Source organism: Pseudopipra pipra, chromosome 3 (assembly GCF_036250125.1).
Source record: "Pseudopipra pipra isolate bDixPip1 chromosome 3, bDixPip1.hap1, whole genome shotgun sequence".
NCBI classification, from domain to species: Eukaryota; Metazoa; Chordata; class Aves; order Passeriformes; family Pipridae; genus Pseudopipra; species Pseudopipra pipra.
The window spans coordinates 115,332,456-115,351,824 of NC_087551.1; the positions used below are offsets into that span (position 1 = coordinate 115,332,456).

Here is a 19,369-nt window from a genome sequence, read left to right on the forward strand (position 1 = left end):
CTGGAAAGGCACATTCCCACCATCGCCGGGACACATCTGAGCTCCAGCTCCAGGACCCGGCCAGGTCTGCAGCAGTGGGGATGGGCAGAGAGATATCTCAGCACCTCTTGTTTTCAATACCCTTCCCAGGGACAAAAATAACAGTTTTCCCTCCTTTGCAGCATCCTTTACCCTCCTGAGCCCAGCAGCTCTGGCCACACATCCCTGGCAGGGCTCGCTGCTCCGGCTGCCGCAGCTCAACCATGCTCCCTCTTCCCACGGCCGCAGCATCTCCCGGCAAAAGAAACCCTGCAAACCCCCTTCCCGCAGCAGCCCCGGGGCAGAGACACCCAAAGGAAGAGCTCGGGGGGGAAGGCAGAGCACCGAGCGGCCCCCGCAGGGAGCCAGGTTTGCAGAAAGGAGCAGAAGTTTCTTCGCTCGGCCCCCGAGACGCGTTTGAAGGTGAAGGCTGGACGTGGAAACATCTGGGAGCCCAGACTGCCCAGAGCAGAGCGGAACACAAAGAAACCCAGCCCAGCATGATGAAATACAAGTTTATTTGCTTTAGCCCGGGGCCAACTTCCCTCCCTGGCCCAGGAAAATGTCTTTAATGCTGCTCTGTCTGGGGGGCTTTTCTGCCAAAACAGGCTTTTAACCAGCTGACCAAAACACAACGCGAGGGAGATGGTGAGTCCTGAGCACCCCCCAGATCTATGACACGAAGGGGGACCTGAGCACGGAGCTGAGACCGGAGCATCCTGACTTCTCCAAGTCCTTTTGCTCTCCCTGCTGTCTCCTGGTTCACATCCCAGGACGAGGAATTAACGCAGCCATAACCAAACCCCGGAGAGGGATCCCTACACCGGGGATCCCGAGATGCCTCTCTAAGGGCGAGCCAAACCCACTCCTCTGCTTTTGGGGGCCACTCACCTCCTCTCTGACCATTCCAGGCTCTCCCTCCCAGCAGGGATTTCTCCTCGTGGCACGGGAAACCTTTCAGAGCCGCCAATTCTCCTCGCATCCCCCCCTGGCCCAAATTGCCAAACTCGAAAGCAACTTCCAGCGGGGGCAGAGGAGCCCCCGCCCGCCGCTCAAACGCCGCCGTCACATTAAACCTAATTTATGTTGCACCATCCCGGCGCTGCGGGAGACGAGCCACTGCCACCCCCAAGGGCCACCGGCACGACTTTCCCCCAAACTTTAGGGATCTGGGTGAAATCCCAACCACCGAGCCGCCAGCTCAGCCAGGGGGTCATCCCACGGAAAAAAATCCCCCAGCCCCGGGGACACCGCCAGGCTCAGGGACACCCCCAGCCCCGAGGACACCTCGGGATAGGGAGGGATGGGGATAGGGAGGGGAAAGGGGATAGGGAGTGATGGGTCCCCTCCAAGCCGGACCCATCCCGGGAGGGGCTGGTGCTGCTCCCCGGGTGAGTCCGGGGCACCCCTCCCGCGTCGTGGAGAGGGGGAAGCGGTTATAAAGTGAAATAACACAAATCAATTAGATACAATACTAAAATATAAGAAATACAAGATACATAAGAAATATAAGAAAAACGAGATACGAGAAAATAATTTTTTTAAAATGAAAATAAAATAAAATAACATAGCATAAAATGAAATTAAATACTATATTCCCCCCCTCCCCCCTTCCAAAGCATCCAGCCCCCTTACCTGGCGGGGCTGCGCTGCCCCGGGAGCCCCCTCGGCGCTGTCTCTGCGGCCGCAGCCCGGCGTGCGGAGCCCGCGGAGCCCCCGGCCCGGCTCGCTGCATTCTGGGAAGCGGCTCCCAAAAATGGGGGCGAAGTGCCCTCTGCTGGCATCGCCTGCCTGGGGCTCCCTGGGGTGGGAAGGGGCGGGGGGGTCACTGGGGTGTGGGGCTGGTTTGGGGTTCTGATGGGGTGTGTATATATATATATATATAAATATATATATATATAAAAATATATATAAATATATATGTATGTGTGTATATGTATATATATGTAAAAAATATATATGTATGTGTGTATATGTATATATATATAAAAAATATATATGCATGTGTGTATATGTATATATATGTATGTATATATATGTATATATATGCATATAGAGAGAGATATAGATATATACATATATATACATGTACATGCATATATATTTTTATATATACATTATTTATATTATAGATATATATGGGAGAGGTGTATTTTTTTATAGATACAGATAGATATGGAGACACAGAATCCCAGAATGGTTTGGGTTGGAAGAGACCTTAAAGCTCATCCCGTCCCAACCCCCTGTCCCGTGGGCAGGGACACCTTCCACTGTCCCAGGTTGCTCCAAGCCCTGTCCCACCCAGCCTTGGACACTCCCAGGGATCCAGGGGCAGCCACAGCTTCTCTGGGAATTCCAGCCCAGCCCCTTCCCACCCTCCCAGCCAAGAATTCTTTCCCAATATCCCATCTAACCCTCTGCAAGTGGGAAGCCATTCCCCCTTGTCCTGTCCCTCCATCTCTTGTCCCAAGGCCCTCTCCAGCTCTCAGAACCCTTTAGGCTCTGGAAGGGGCTCCAAGGTCTCCCTGGAGCCTTCTCTTTTCCATACCTGTTCCCAGGCAGCACCACAAAAAGGTGCCTTGAAACATCTCTAGAAAGGAGGTGGGAAGCACTGCTTTGGGCAGGAAGGGGCAGATGTTGGGGAACATCAGCTTTTGGGGCGTAACTTGTGGCTGGAAGTGTGAGGTTCAGAGCATTCCCCTTGTGAGAGCTGACTAGACACAAACACAGAGTGGCCTGTAGCTATAGAAATGTCCAGTTTGATGTACTGGAAATGTGGAGATTGATGTCCTGTGTGTACCCCAGGGGTGTCTCAGGAGGGTGTGGGGTCAGCGTGAATCTGGGGGCTCTGGGTCCCAGCCCCGACTCTTCTACCCTGCTTTTCCCCTCAGGCATCTCCTCTCTTCTGTGCCCAGGCTGCTCATTAATGGGTAATTAATGCAGCTCAGGTGGGTAATTAATGCAGCTCAGGTGGGTAATTAATGCATCTCTGTATCAGGATCAACTAAATATTAATGAGGCTTCGTGGCTTGACCTCCCTGGGTCACCTCTGGAGGAGCTTTGCTCTGCTGGGCCCAGTGGGATCCTGCTCAAAGGCCAACCAGTAATCCAGCAAAACCCTCAAGGAAAGAGATCCCTAAGGGATGATGATCCTACACTCAGCCAGGGTGGGATCCACCCCAAAAATGGGGTGAAATCCCAAATACTGCTCTGAAAGAGGGTCAGCAGGAGCCCTCACATGCTCTGATTCACCTCCCAAATTCACAGTGGGCTCCTCCAATATAATTCCTGTTTCCTTCCTAACAGCAGAAGCAACTGCAGGTCATGGACAAGGAGCCTGGAAAAGAGCCACCAGTGACAACAGAGAATTGCCAAAGGACCAGAGGCACGAGCAATCCAGCTGTGTGCACAGCTGGAACTCCACTTGTCTCCCTTCTTTTCCATGGCAAGAGCAGCTAAGTGACCATGGGCGGCCTTGCAGGTTCTTCTGATGCCACCCTGTGTCTGCTGCAGGTGGGAAGTGACATTTCAGATGCCACCAGTAGCTCACTCTGACTCAAAAAGCCTCCTTTTCAACCAAATTTCCCATTCCACAGGCTCTGTTCCTGTGATGTCTTTCCACATGTTCCCATTGCTTCCCAGGAGCAGGGATGTGACTCTGGGGAGATCGGGGTCCCTTTCCCAACCAACACTTGGCCAGGCTCTGGGGAGGGCTGCAGAAAAGTCTCAAATCCAAGGAAATCCCCCGTTTTCCTGCTATAACATGGTGTGTTTGCCAAGTCTCGTGTCCAGAGCAGCAATGGCCATTTGGAACAACTGCTTAAATAAAGTAAAACACTGTGGATGTTCCCTGGAACTGGCCAAGGACTGGGACAGGGGGTTCCTTACGGGAAATTTTACCTGTAACTGATTTTTCTGGCACAGTTTCCTCTGGCTACAGGTGGCAGCTTGGACACAGATAATCCAATGTCTTCAAAGGGGCCCCACGGAGCAGAGGATTTGTGGAGATTACAAAGCCTTCAAACACTCCTCCTGGTTATGGAGCATCCAGGTCTGGACAGACAGACAGGGAAGAGTGAAGCCACCAAAGAACATCCCCTCTCCATCTCCTGCCCCCGGGGCAGCTCCCGGGGCACCCGGAGGGGGAGTTTAATCTTTTCCATTCCATTTTAATCAGCTCATCAGCGACAGGCACTGACAGCAGGGCTGGCTAAGAGGCTTAGGTCTATTATTCCCGAAGGATTAGCCTTTTTGATCCCAATGGAGGGAGGTGGCTGCCCCTCAAGCCTTGCTGGGGGGGCGTGTCACGTCAGCAATCACCTGCAAAACTGGCTCCCCGATACTCCCCTGCCCCTCTGTTATTTATTTGCACAGCCCAGGGACTCCTTCCTTCCACCCCTCTGTCCTATAAATCCCTGCACCAGCCTGAGGGGCACCGTGATCCCATATGGACCCTGTAGGATGGGGGGTGTCATCCCAACAGGCCAGGCCTGTGGATTTGCACGTGTGCCCTTACATGTGTGCATAGAACAACAAGGCCTGACCCTAAAAACGCTCAGAAGCAGAGAGGTCCTGTCCCAAAAGCTTCTTGTCCCCATTTGACGCCCTGAAACATGGACTATATGGGCATGGAGGGAGTTGGGGCGTGATGGTGCATGGAAATCTCCCGTGGCAAGGAATTTTGGGGAGCTGAAATGGGGGATAGGGCTCTGCTCCCTCCTCCTGGGTGCTCATCTCACACGAGCTGAGCTGCACCTTGAGGCATCTTTGGGTCCCTGGGATGTCAGGAAGACACCCACTGGAGTGGTTTTGGTCCCTGGGGTGTCCAGGAGACACAAAACAATTGTTTCCCCTTCAGCCCTCCTATGGGCAACAAAGGAATCCCAGACATCCCAGGTGAGGTTTCTCTGGGAATGGCTGGAGACACAGGACTCCTCTTGCAGGGTCAGAGGTTGGATATTCCCATGTCTGTCCCCCACCTCTCCCTCCAGGGCAGGACATGGAGCAGAGGAAGGGACTGCACGGTCCAGGTGCTGCTCAGTGGTGTGGGGCACCAGCAAAGAGCATAAACCAGCACAAACCTCCCGTTTGCAGCTCGACAAATCACTCAGTTTGATGTGATTTCTGCACATTCCATGTTTCTCCGGCTCTGGTGGTGTCCATGCAAACCACAGGCATTTTGGCAGGATCCCAACTGCCCTGGGAATGAGGGATTCCCGTAGTGGTGCCACCCCTACCCACGGGGGTGGAGCCCATGGATGTGTCCCCATCCCCGGATGCTTTTGACCCCCCAGTGCCACCCCCATCCTGCCTGTCACCCATCCGTGTCCCTGCCAAGGGCCAGCGGTGTCCCTTGTCGCCGGCGCCGGGAGCGCGGGGCTCGCAGGGTGCACGGGGGGGCACTATTGCACCAAAAATCCCAGCCGGCCTCTGGGGACGCTGCTTTTTCTGGGATGAATTCCCGCAGCCCTCCCGGCCACCAGGAGGGAGCCCCAAACCCGGCAGTGCCTCAGCCTGGTGTTCAGATGGGCAGAGATGAGCCCTCGCATTTCCCCGGGGATTTGCCTCTTCCAGAGGGACGGAGAGGTTTCTGCCCCGGGGTTTGGGTGGAAAAGCCACGGTGGATCCTGCCAAACTGTCCTGAGCAGCAGCTCCCATGGGAAGGTGTGGGACATCCCCCACACTCAGGACCTTGCACAGGATTAACCCTGTGGCTTCTTCCATAACCTTCCAACCCAAACCATTCTAGGATTCTATGAGCATCCCAAACACCAGTTCCTCCCCACAAGCTCCATGCTCAGGATCCCTCCAAGCCCAGCATCCCTCCATCCCTGCACGGCAAAACCTCCTTCCTCCCTGCACCCAGGCTGCTCCAAGAGCTCTTTTATGAGGCCCCCAATCTCCCCCCTGTCCCAGGAGGGAGAGAAGGCCTTTAAGGATGGTTTGTCCTTGGGAAAACAGGACAGGGGGGGAAACAAATGCTGTACAACGAGCTCTGCTTACAGTGGGAGCAGAGGAGGAGGAAAACAGGGGCTCCCCTGATGCCAGGAGCTGGTTTGAGCCCAGTGTCAGGCACTCGAGCTTGTCGAATGGTGCAGCTCTTTTCCTCATCCTATACCATCCCTGATCCAAGTAATTTGACTCAGGCAAAGCCCTGAAGGTTGTGGGGCAGGAGCAGCACTGGGAATGTGATTTACTGCTGCTTGAGGGAGGAACAGCATCCCGGAGATGTCCCTGTGACATCCCCCGTCGCTGCCGGGGCCTCGGGGCCCCTCCCTCCGGGGCTTCAAGCAAAAACACAAGTATTTAAGTCCTGCTTTTCCAGCAGCAGCTGCTCCGGGCGGATCAAAATCCGTCCCAAACAGCCGGAGGGAGAGATGCCCCGCAGACAAGGTCGGGAGGGTCACTCCCAGAGAGTGCCAGGGGGTCAGGGTTTTGGGGCAGCCGGGGGTGACCCGGCACCTGTTAACGCCGCGAAGTTCAGCACCTCCCCATTGTGCTGCCGCGAATTTCTCACAGCTCGGGAGGCCGTCGCTGCAATTAGCAGTTGTCGCCCTTCACCCCTGCCCGGGGACTAACGAGCTGTGGCAGGATTCGGGGGCTGTGCTCCCGAAGATGGGTGTTAACCCTTCACCTGCCCGAGGAGCGCTGCGGGCTCACGTTCCCTTGGGCTGCTGCCGAGGTCGGGTCACCCAGGGCAGCTCCCTTCAGAGGCTTCTGTGGGCAACCAGGTGCTTCAGGGTTGTGTTTAAGGAGAAAAATTTCCAGTGGGAAAAAAAAGGATTTGAAAAATAAAAAGGTGGCTTCTGGTTTTCGCAGAATTCCTGAGGTTGGGAGAGACCTCTGGGATCACTTAGTCCAACCTGTGACTGATCCCCACCTTGTCCCCCAGCCCAGAGCACTGAGTGCCACGTCCAGTCATTCCTTGGACACCTCCTCCAGGGATGGGGACTCCACCACCTCCCTGGGCAGCCCTTTCCAATGCCTGATCACCTTTCCAGGAAGAAATTCCTCCTGAAGTCCACCCTGAATCTCCCGTGGCACAGCTCGAGGCCACATCCTCTCATCTCGTCACTAGAGGTCCAAATTCCTTTAATCCTTGGTTAGCCCTAGATTTTATTGCTCTCCCACGAGCCAGCACATCCTTGGCCCTGCTCCCTCCCTGCTTCAGTGCCACCATCCCCAATGGGGCAGCACCTCAGGCTTTTGGGGACCACCCCAAACCCCCCTGAAAGGGAGAACCAGCACAAGGAGCCGCTTTCCCTCCAAAAATTAAAACTGAGGAGCAGGGTTAGCTTTGGCTAATCCCACTTTCTGCAGCCAAGCAGATACTCTGTGTCTTTTGGCAGCGGCTGAGCCTTATCTGATGGCGGAGATCAGAGGGCTTTGAAGGAGCTCAGTGGAGGTGTGTCAGGGCTCGTCCCTTCTGACAGACTCCAGGTGGGATTTGTAGCTGGATTATGTTGCAATTCAGGGCCTTGAGGGATTTTTTTTCAGCAGGCTTTCCCAAAGGCAGGAACCCTCGGCACCAACAAACAGTGGGAAGCAGCAGAGGATACGTCTACACCAAAAGAGATTATTATGAATATATTTAAAATATTCTCTTAGAGCAGCTTGGGAAGAGGCTGGCAAACATTTGGCACTGCAGGTCCGTCCTTCTTCAGCTTTCCCACCATTTCAGGTATCATGATCCCCCCAATTTGCCGAGCATCCACTCAGCTCTCCCTCAAGAGACACGGAAATCTCTTTAAAAAAGTCAGCCAGAACTCAAAATGCATCAAAGTGCTGGAGCGGGGTTGTGGAGGTGAAGTCACAACTGGGGGTGGGGAGCAAAGGGGCTCAGTGGAAGGTGGGATTTAATAAAACCCAAAAGCAAAGAGATGGGGGAGGAGAAAGCTGCTTTCCCCGCTTGTGACGTCCCCATGGGATGGAGGGGGAGCAGAGGATGGTGGTGGGACCACAGGAGCAGGATGTGGGTGTTGAGGCAGCAAATAGACACAGGCAGTGAAACTGGAGACTGAATATCAATCAAACGTGCCCGGAGTGTTACAAAAACCAGTCAGACCGGTAGCAGAGGGTGTTGGAGACGTGGATCCCAGCAGATGGTCATGTTCAGGGGTTGGTGGTTGTGTCCCTCTGCACAAGGGGAGGGAAAAACACCTACAGAAAATGACTTTTTAAAAAGATCCTCACATTGCCACCTATTTTGTTTCAGCCTTTTGTTACAAAGGATTTCTTGGAGTAGGTTTAGATTAGATATTAAGGAAAAACCCTTCCCTGTGAGGGTGGGGAGGCCCTGGCACAGGTTGCCCAGAGAAGCTGTGGCTGCCCCTGGATCCCTGGAAGTGTCCCAGGCCAGGCTGGATGGAGCTCTGAGCAACCTGGGATGGTGAAAGGTGTCCCTGCCCGTGGCAGGGGGAGAGGAACGAGATGATCTTTAAGGTCCCTTCCCACCCAAACCGTTCCATGATTCTGTGATTCTATGATGTTGTTTGTGGGGTTTGTGCATGGCCAGATGCTTTTCTCCCTTCCAACTGGAGAAGAAACCCCAAACAAGGGCACCAGCTGGCAGGGCTGAGAGGCAAAGCTGGACCCAAAATGGCAAACAGGGTGTTAAGGTGCATCAGGAAGGTGATAGTAACTAAAATACACCAGCCTTAACCCCAGCCTGAGAGTCTGATCTGCCCTGCCCTCAGCTGCTGCTCTGACCACATCCCTCTCCCTGCTGCTCCTATTCCATGCTTCTCCCACCTTCCTCACCTGCAGGTCATGAAACCATCTCTGAGAGGGCTAAACAAGCTCCAGGTGACTCCAGAGCTCCTCAACTCCTGCATTAACCCCTTTAGGACCTGCTAAAGCAGCCCAGAAGTGAGGAGATAAATGCCATGAGCTCCCATTCCTCACCCTGATGGTTTTAGCTGCAGGGAGAATCCTCCTTGGTGCACCAAGAGGCCGAGCTGGATCATATCTTTGGCTGCTCAGCTTTGGAGTCAGCTGCTCATAACCCACAACAGGCAGGGTTTAAATCCAGGAGAGAAGGAGGAGAAGGGATATTGTCCCTCCTGCCCTCCCTGCCAAGGTGCTGGCCAAGTGTCCCCAGCAGCTCCATGAGTCCCCAGCACCCACAGCCCCACCTTGGTTTTCCCTAAAAGGGCTTTTCCTACCACTGCTCCAAGGACTCTTTGGGTGCTGCATTCCCAGGAAAGGCTGATGTTTCCAGATGGAGCTGCTCTGCTGAGGAGGAGCTGATTTCACACCTCCACGTGGCCCTGGCAGGACTTCAGGCTTTAAAACCTGAAGTTTCATCTCCTAAAGTTTCATCCCTGAACTATTGATCTTAACGAGGCCCAAACCAGCCCCCAGTGCTAAACCAGCCCCAGCTGTGATTAATGAGTTATTTTATCACCAGCAGTGCCAGGCTCAGCACATGAAACCACCACGTCCCCGCCCAAATGCCAGACAGCTACTTACAGTAAATCACTCATCAGCCAGTTCTCAGGTTTGATTTGGCAATTAAAAAAAACCCCAAACACCCCTGGAATCGCTGCTCCCAAACCTGTTTGCCCTTTGCTTGTCTCTGCCTCACGGAATGCCGGCGGTTGGAGTGGTCTGTTCTCATAAAAGGGTGGAACAAACCAGAGCCCAAAATCTTGTGTTTGCTGGAAGGGTGCCCGGCGTCCACGAGTACAGATGCTGGGGGAAGATTAAGCCTAGAAAGCCTTTCTTCAGATTCAGGGCACTGCTGGCCAGAGTCAAATCTGATCCTCAATTATTTAATCTCTCAACTCAGCTGCCGCTGAACCGGGATTTTAAAGGGGGGGGGGGTCACGGAGAGGGGTCGAAAACCCGTCGACAGAGAGAGACCGGGGCGTTTCAAATGTTTTATTAAAAACTTCCAAAGGTCTAAAACGAAAATGTACACCTACCACAGTTTGTACACTCACAGTTAAAGTGCTAAGAAAATTAAACTTTACAAAACCGACACTGGACTACTGTAAACGAGCCTACCCAGAGCCGAGCGCAGGGCGGGTCAGGACCGGCCCCCGTGTTCCTGCTCCGTGCGGGACTCACGGACACGGGAGCTCCTTCCCCTCCCATCCAGGTGGATGATGGTACAGCAGGGACACAGGAGTGCCCAGGCAAAGCTTTACATGCACTGAGTGCCCCCATGCACGGCCCCCATGGCTGCTCTTGACAGGCAGGAACTGCGGAAAACGCCCCACCTCGGGTGGAAATAAACCCCGATCCGGGTAGGAAAGGAGCACACGGGGAGAGGAGGGAAATTTCACATTCAACTGGACATTCTGCTGTTTGAGGTGGACCTCGGGATGTCTCCCGTGCAGGGTTACTCTGCTCTGTGCCCCGTTTTCATGGCACAGGGGGGTTGCCCGCTCCCCACTGCTGTTTCGGGATCCTCGTCCCCCTGGAACTGGGCTGTGGAGTCAGTTCCCTTGGAAGGGTGGGCATTAACCCAGCTCTCCTGGCTCTTCTCCTCAAGCCCTTTATGAGGGGTTTTCCCTCCCCTCCTTGCTGGAACAAACTGGGAGCAGTGCTGGATTTTGCTGCAGCTGGATCTTTGCCCCGTGCTCACCCCCAACCCCCATACAGCCGGTATCCAACGCTTCCAGAGCAAAATTTGGGTCTAGGAAAAGGGAAGGCATCGAGAGCAGACAAACACATTTACACCTGAACGTGGCTTTTTGCTGCTGTTGGGTTGTTTGTGCTCTAAAAAAGGATGACTGGCAGAGATCCAAGGGAAGGGCAGCTGCTCCTTTTCCATGCAACGCGGCCGCAGCTCCGATTTGGGATATTGCAGTGAACAACAAGAGCTACGAAGGGGTTAGGAAAGAAGGAACATCACAGGCTCTGGGGAATCTGTTGTCAGCGGCAATTGGGTTCACAAACCAGGAGATGCAGCTCCTTGGGAATACTGGGAATGAGAAGCCGTGCGTTTTTTGTGGGAAGCTTTGCTGTCGCCATCTTGCAGAGCAGAGTTTTGGGGCTCAGGTCATCTCGTGTGTGTAGGAGGGGGATACATTAACCTGCTGTTGGGATGAGCTGGAGAAGCTGGGCAGTTTCTCTGCCTGTTTTCCAGGAGAAAAGGTCCAGGTTTTGGTGTCCTGTTTCTGCTGGGAAGGGACAAAGCAGTGCTGGACCCCCACGAGGAACATCCAGGAACATCCAGGCAGCCTAAGCCCAAAGCACCCGGAGTGTTCCAGTGACTGCACAACTGTCCTCCTGGGCAGGGGCTTATTAAAGCAGGGCTTTAAGCTCCAGGGGAATTTAAAGCTTGGCACCAATCCCAGAAATCCAGTGCCCAGGCTGGAGCTCTTCCTGGTGAGCAGGATGTGCCAAAGTTAGGAAAGCACCCCAAAAACGTGCCTGGTGCCCCTGCCAGAGGTGGTGGCTGGGCCACATTCCAACTGGGATATGGGTCAGAGGCCCTGGGCAGGATGATTTGAGAGCTGAAGTGCCCTGGCTGTGGAACTGCTCCAGGGCTGGGACAATCTGACATCAGAGATGGGCTTCAAAATCCCAGGAGGAATGCTCTGCCCAGAGCTCAGGTGTTGAAGATAAAAGAGAGGGAGCAGGGAAGCAAAAACTCCAACCAGAACTCTAATTTTAGGTTTAATCACCTCTCTGGGGTGACAGGATCCATGAGCAAGGAACAGCCGAGATATTCCCATCTGGAGGCAATAGGGGGACTGAACCTCCCAAATTAACATTTTCAGCAGGATTTGTTTCAAACCTCCATCACTGTTCCCCTCCCTGACTCTAAACAAGTCAAAGCACTGCTAAAATTTATATATATATATATATAGAGAGAGAGGTACTGGAAATTGAGCCAAGAAGATCAATGTAAACGCTTGAGCTTATTTAGTCCAGGTCCAGTGCTTAGGAAAACTCAGCTTCCTGGCTCCTTCTGCAGATCCAGATTCCTGAATGGATCATCCCTTTGAAGCAGCAGGTTATTTAGTAGGACCTGAACCTGAAAATAACAAAGGTTCCACCTCTGGGGCTTCCAGGGAGTTGTAGTTTTGCTGGTTTGGGGATTTTCCACACCCTTTCTGCTTTGGAAGAGGTGCTGTAGGGATCTGGGCAGTTATCCCTGTGGACAGCCCGTTATCCCTGGGAATGGCCCCCGGGGCTGTTTGCTGAGCAAACAGGCACAGCAGAGTCTGCTCTGCCCCGGGGGGGGGGGGAGCGGGTGCAGAATTCCCTCCCTGGACTGTGATTCCACACCGGGTTCCCTCTGTGCCTCTCCTTTGGAGCAAGAAGGACAATTTAGGATAAATGTATCTCAATCTAGGATAAATGGATCTCCAAGACTCGGTGCTTCCCGAGGCAGCCCTTGATCCCCCGGCTTTGCTATTGTGTCATCAGCGACAATTAACAGGAGCAATTGTGGAGCAGCCCCGGGAGCTGCTGCCCCGTCCCCACCCTCGAGGCTGTGCCACACAAACTGTCTCCAAAGGCTTCTCCAGCCGTGCCTCGGGAAGGGAATTACGTAGTAAGGACAATGCAAAAATAAGGATTCATCTCCCAGCAATGGTCTGTAGTGATTACTGAGGTAGGTTTACATGGGATCAGTGTCTCCTCACGCTGAATGAATCCCACCAGCGGATGCTCCGGATAGATCCACGACGTGCCTCCACTTCTGCCTCCAGTGCATCCCAACAGAGTGTTTCCACATTAAAAAAGCCCAAACTGAGAATTCCCCACTGTGAATCTGAGTGAGAAGAAAACACCCTACAGCAGAGGTTGATCCATAATGCAAAATCCCCGGCTGGGAAGGAGCCAAAAATTTACAATGGATCCCATCTCCTCCTCCTCAAGACAGCAATTCCGGCTGCCACATCCTGCTCTTTCCCTGTCTGTGGGCAGCTCCTGCCTGGATTTCTCCCACTCATTTTCTAAATTCTTGCTCAGCACAGAGAATCCCCCCCCCCCCAAACCAGCCGTGACATCGCAAGGCAGGCGGATCATCCCTGAATAAACTCCTCCGGTCCTTTTGGCCTCAGCCTTTCCTCACCCAGGAGCTGGGGCTCGGAAACAGGCCTTGCTCTGGTTGTAGGGAACGGGCTCTACATTCCTGGCTGGGGGAAAAATTCAGCTTTCCTATTATAATTTTTTTTTTTTTTTAATAGATCAGGAACAGGCAATCTCAGCTTCTGTACAGGACTCTAAAAAATAAGTGGCTGAATATCATCTCGATAACCGGTTTGAAAAGCCGTTCTCTTCCTACAGAAACTGTAAACGAGTAGAAAATTTAAATAAGTCTTTTTGTAAAAAAGCAAGGACAATTACAAGTCATAAAAAAATCGCTCTTTCCTGCCTGGGTCTCTTCCCCCCACCCTCCCACTCCATCCCAGCAGCTGAGCCTGAGCAGCTCTGGGAAGAGCTGGGGATCCTCAGTGGGGTTTCCTTCTCCCTTGTGACCATCCCGGCTCGCACAGGTGTCCCTCGGGCAGCATTTGATGTGTCTCCTCCTGATGTACACGATGGAGACAAGCAGGAATTGTGTCAAGGAGGTGTGCTGAGGAATTCCTTCAGCAACCAGGAGTTCCCAAGTCTCACCAGAAAAACCCTCAGCGCGACCCCGGCAGCGAGTTTTCGGGGCGGAACCTCCCGACACGCGGAGGGGAGAGAGGGAGGAAAAGGGAGACCGTTTTCCACAAAGAATTTCAGCAGTGGTGTCTGATGAGGACCAGCCATGGAATAAATAATCACCTACAGAGAGGTTCAAAGGAGACAAGCGGCTTTTTACTCAGGAATTCGGGACAGCTGAGCACTGGAGCTCCACGAGAGCGCCGGCTTTTGGCTTCCTGATTCAGCCCAAATTCAGCACCTGACGAGAGGATGATAATACTGAGGAAGGGACCACGAGCTGTGCAACCACTCCAGGCTCCTGGAGCGCTCCTCCCGGCTCAGGCACTGGTGCCATCCTCCTCGATGACGCGGTTCATGCTGGTGCCGTGCGTGATGTGTGTCAGCGGGTTGCTGCTGAGGTCCCTGATGCTGCTGTGCCGTGACTGCTCGTTCAGCCGGTGGGAGCTGCTGTGCCGGGAGTGGTCGGTCAGTCGGGACATGCTGCCGTGAGGTAGTCGTTCCTCCACGCCTCTGTAGCTGCAGGGGGTGTACCTGAGTCAGGGAAAACACGGGACGATTATCGCCGTCGTTACCGCCTCGCTCGGGGCACAACGCAAATAGATCTCACCAACCCTCTGCTCTTGGGAGGAAAGTCCTTCCCCTGCTTAGCTCAGTCATTCGGCTCACACAGCCTCAGGCAAAGCGTTTCAGCTCCTTTCACAACGGTTCTTACTCGGTTCTTACTCCAGCCTATCGGCAATTAGGGGAGTAAAACACTCGATGGTAAACCGTGTTATAAACCTTAACCGCACCTCAAGTCAGAGCGGGCAACTCGTGCTCCCCTTTGCTTCAGCAGGGCCAGGGCTATTTAGAGACACAAAATCCATTTGCACACAGACAAAAGCAGCCACAAAACTACTGAGCTGATGTCGGGACAGGTCTGTTTTTCCATGTGCAGGAAAACCCGGCACTGGACAGAGCCACGCTGTGTAACTCGTGGAGACCTGCAGGGACTCTGAAAATACCATCATATTTTCCCTCTCTCCAACCCAGACACTAACAGGGAGAGGAGATGCAATAGAAGAACATCCAGTTTTAGCACCATGGTGGCCACACAGGCAGGGGCCTGTCCAATCTTCTACACCATTTTCCCAGAGTGGTTGTGGACTCCCAGAATCTCAGGTTCTGCAGCCAGGCTGGGAGAGCTGGGGGTGTTCACCTGGAGAAGGGAAGGCACCAGGGAGACCCTGGAGCCCCTTGCAGAGCCTAAAGGGGCTCCAGAAGAGCTGGAGAGGGACCTGGGACAAGGGATGGAGGGACAGGACAAGGAGGAATGGCTTCCCACTGCCAGAGGGCAGGGATGGATGGGATATTGGAAAGAAATTCTTGGCTGTGAGGGTGGTGAGGGGCTGGGATGGAATTCCCAGAGCAGCTGTAGCTGCCCCATCCCTGGAAGTGTCCAAGGCCAGGTTAGCCATGGCAGGGGGTTGGGACTGGGCGAACTATCAGGTCCCTTCCCACCCAGGCCATTCCACGACTCCACGTTTTTTTGGGACACACGTACCGTCCGTCCCGCGAGCGGTGCAGGCTGCCGTGGTAGCTGCTCACTTTGCTGTGGACACTCCCTGCCTTGCTCCTCTGGTCGTCCAGCATGGCCAGCTGGGTGGAGGAGGCGTGGGTCGAGGTGCCCTGCGTGGAAGTGCCCCTGGACTTTCGGATGATGGGGGTGTTGGGATCCCTCAGGAGAGACTGGGCGAAGTCTGGCTCCTGCAGCACTTGGCGACTCTCGTTTACAACTCTGAGCAAGACAAGCAGTTGGAACAATTAACGCTAATTGCGGCGGTGGGACTGCTTTACAAACAGAACAAGGCAAATCAGAGCCTCTGTTTGCATTGATGTGTCCCTAATTGCCTCATTTTGAAGCATCTCTGTAGCTGGGTATTTTAGCAAAGTCCATGTTCTTGAATCCTTCCTAATCCCCGGGCCTGACCCTCCAGCCTGGACATGGGAATGATCACAGCGTTTGCGGATGTTGTTACAGGAGAAATCCTTGGGATAGCGCTCGGATTCCCCAGGGAACTGCCTCTCGGGGAACACAGGAAGCCACCTCCTCACTCAAAAGAGCATCTAAAGTCTGGATTAGAACCTTCAGGAGGAGGGCACCTGGCGAAACACAACATATAAAATAATCCCCAAGCGCTGCCCTGCGGCCTCAGCCCCAGGGTTGCACTCACACACTTGGCTGCTCCACCGGGGTGTGATGAAAGGACCCACAGCACATCCCCGACATTCCTTTTTGGGATTTAATCTCTTCCTTGTGGAGGCCTTTTGCTCCCCTCCCACTCTCTCTGTGCTGTTCTTTCATGTTCCCTTTCCTGTGCCTGGCCAGCTCCTCCCTCCCCGTTTTCTTGCTCCCAGAGGGTGCCAGGCTCCCCGAGGAGGGAGGTTTGTATCGGCTTTCTCTCTTCCTGCTCAGAGGAAAATCAAGGAATCTGGCTCCATCCCGCCAAGGACGGGCAAAAAGTCACGGAGGACTCACTTAAACGCTCCTGTCTCCGTGGGTCTGTTTTAAAACATCTATTTAAAACACAATATTTGCTATGAAAATAGCTCCTCACGGCTACTACCAAAACGCACAGATTGTCTCTAAATTTTATGCCACACCTTGGTCTAAATTAATTCCACCCTCACAGAAGCTCCAAGACATTCTAATTGTCACTTTATCAAACTGCACCTCAGCACTAATGCATAATGGAAATTAAAGGCAGAGACAGGTTCTTTTAACTGCGACCACGGTGAAAAGCACCTGTGTTTAACTTCAATTTAAAGGTCTGATTCAGTTGACTGGAAAAACACATTTATAAATAAAACCTTTCAATTCCACCTCTTTCTGTGAGTGGCAGAGTAGTTGTGGTGTTCACCTGAAAACTAATTCTAGATAAAAAATATCTGGAAGACAGAGGAATGTAGATTTGATTCTGGGACCAAATTAGGGGAAAAATAAGGAATTTCAGGGTTTTTTTGAGCTGTTTTGTCCTTCCTCACTCCCCTTTGGTTAGTGAGAAGTTTCTAACAGAACTGTCTCTTTTTTCAAGTATTTTCAAGTACCTTGTGCTATAGTTAACATATATATATATATAAGTATATATATATGTTATATATATAAAAATATGTATATATTATCTACATATATATGTTATATATATAAAGCATATATATAACATATATATAACATATACATGTATATGTAGATAATATATACATATTTTATATATAATATATAATACATATAACATATGTAACATATATAACACATATAACATATATATGTTATGTATAAAATATGCATGTATATTTACATATATATGTATAAATATGTTATATACACACATATAAATATGCATACATGTTATCTACATATATATGTATTAATATATATGTAGATAAATATGTGTTTTAAATAATAGGTAGGTGCAGTTACATTCTCATGCATGAGTGGTCTGCCACAGAAATTTTTATTTATTGATGAAGACATAAAAAACTCTAAGAACCAAAAGTCTACCCTGATCACAACACACTGTGACCTGAGGAAGGAGAAAAAAAAAAACCCTAATGTATAAATATTAGAAGATAACACATTTGTTATCTCTACATACACAAAATCAATGAGTTGTTTTTTATTTAGAAATAAGTATCTGCTTTATGTACGAAGCGGAAACGTGGATTGTTTTCGTGCCCTGTCAGGCCTCCACCAAAAAAACAACCGAAATACTCTTCCAGGACTAGGAGGGCAGAGGTGATTTGCCAGTTTATCCCACAGATTCCCACACTCACTCTTTTTTCCTGCGCCCGTGGAAGAAACTGGCCCACTCAAAGCAGGTCTTCTTGCTGCCAACCCAGAACACGGAGGGAATCCCGACCACCAAGGCCATGAGATACTTCATGAGGAACAGGATCAAATCCGGCCGGCTCATCTGAGGCACCTGGGGAGAAAAAAGGAGGAAAAAAAAGAGGATTCTCCAACCCATCCTGGTTCACTCCTCCATTTATAAACTCATTTAAACCAACTCCCTCTGCCCGGAGCCAAAGCAAACACGGCCAGGGCTCCTTTGTCCCGGGGCTCCCCGGACCATGACGGAGCCCGGTCCTGCCTCAAACAAAAGGCTCAACTGCTGTGAGGTCTTGGCCTTTTATTTGTATTTCTGGTCCTTTTGTCCGTGCCCTGAATAACTGTGAAATATTTTCTAGCCTACAAATCATAAAGACTCGTCTCTTTGACGGGATTAACCTATACAGGACCAGGTGCTGCGGGTGCCGCTGGGAAAAATCCCAGTGGATGCTCAACGCTGATCCTTTATTCCTTGGCCTTCAGTGGTTGGTTACAGCCTGTTTCTCTCCCTTGGGAATTTGAGGCACCAGTGGGATACATCTGCCTGATTCTTATCAACCCAGCAAAACCCTCTTTCTTCGGAGAGATCGGCTCGAAAACGCTCACGAGGCCTATTTTTGCCAAGGTTTTGATGTACAAAGGGTTTGTTTGGAAAAGACCCGGGGAAGACACCAAGATATTCCTTCTGGGAAGGTCTGTAGGGCAGCTGTAAAACAAACAGGCATCTGGGGGCCTTCCTGAATCAGTAACTCAGCTCAAAAACTGGACCTTCAAGGACGGAGAACTTGGGGTTTAAGCCTCAAAGACACCACCAAGCCGCAGAGGAAAGGAACAAACTGATGCTGGTGGAATTAAGCCCTCTAAAAGCACTTGTGTGACACTGTCACTGTGACCATGGAATTCCAACAAAGGCTGGGAGAGCTGGGATAAAGGCTGGGAGAGCTGGGATTGTTCAGCCCGGGGAAGAGAAGGCGCTGGGGTGACCTGACTGTGGCCTTCCAGGACCTGAAGGGGCCTCCAGGAAACATGGAGAGAGAAACTATTTACAAGGGATGGAGGGACAGGACACAGGGAATGGCCTCCCACTGCCAGAGGGCAGGGAGAGATGGGAGATTGGGAAGGAATTCTTCCCTGTGAGGGTGGTGAGGGGCTGGGCTGGAATTCCCAGAGAAGCTGTGGCTGCCCCTGGATTCCTGGAAGTGTCCAAGGCCAAGTTGGCTTGGAGCAAGCTGGGCTAGTGGGAGGTGTCCCTGCCCATGGCAGGGGGTTGGGACAGGCTGAGCTTTAAGATTCCTTCCAACCCAAACCATTCCATGATTCTATGATCTCAAACACCCACTGATTTAGGGTACAGGAAGATCTTCCCCTGCTTTTCATCACAGCAGAGGGAGGGCTGGTCAGAAAACATCAAACGCGACGTTTCGAGCCGGGAAACGTTGCTCTTTGAGGTAAAAGTGAGGCTGGAATGCTCTGGAATTCCCTCTGGGAATTCAGAGGGATGTCAAGCAGGGCTGGCAGGAGGGCAGGGAACAGCCAGACCCTCCTGGAAGAAGAAGGGGATGTTCAGGTCTGGCCCTTAAGGATGAGAAAGCACGAAAAGTACAAAGGCTACATAACATGAAACAGCTAAATACTGAAATGTGGGGGAAAAAACCAATTTAAGCTGAGCAATAGGAAAGAAATAGGGCTGCAGCAGCCACGAGGAAAGGCCATTCTCATGGGAGCAGGATTTTGGAATAGCTTCCAACAGGAACTGTGGGGCATCTTTTAAGGCTGAGCGTTATCAGTTCCCAAAAGATGTTGACAGTGAGAGTCAGAGCTTCCCTCTGATCCTCTGTGTTTTAACATAAAAACACAGACACAACCTCCTAG

The 19,369-nt window shown here is 52.0% G+C and overlaps 2 protein-coding genes across 5 annotated transcripts in view; both read right to left on the reverse strand.

Annotated features, from left to right (window-relative positions):
* Positions 1–1,742, reverse strand: part of EXTL3 (exostosin like glycosyltransferase 3) — a 135,456-nt gene extending 133,714 nt beyond the window's left edge. The window contains exon 1 of one of the 2 annotated variants that reach the window (XM_064651164.1): positions 1,654–1,742. The gene's annotated coding sequence lies outside the window, so the exon portion shown is untranslated. Of the gene's footprint in view, positions 1–909; positions 1,000–1,653 lie in introns of those variants that run through there. The other variant, XM_064651168.1, reaches the window with a different exon arrangement.
* An 8,143-nt stretch (positions 1,743–9,885) lies between these two features.
* The window catches only part of FZD3 (frizzled class receptor 3), a 50,735-nt gene continuing 41,251 nt past the window's right edge, over positions 9,886–19,369 (reverse strand). For all 3 annotated transcript variants that reach the window (XM_064651174.1, XM_064651172.1, XM_064651173.1), the window contains 3 exons: positions 17,443–17,591; positions 15,173–15,406; positions 9,886–14,160 (listed from right to left, as the gene is read on the reverse strand). In XM_064651174.1, coding sequence (XP_064507244.1) covers positions 13,947–14,160; positions 15,173–15,406; positions 17,443–17,591 — 597 coding nt within the window. In that variant the 3' untranslated portion in view covers positions 9,886–13,946. The remainder of the gene's footprint in view (positions 14,161–15,172; positions 15,407–17,442; positions 17,592–19,369) is intronic.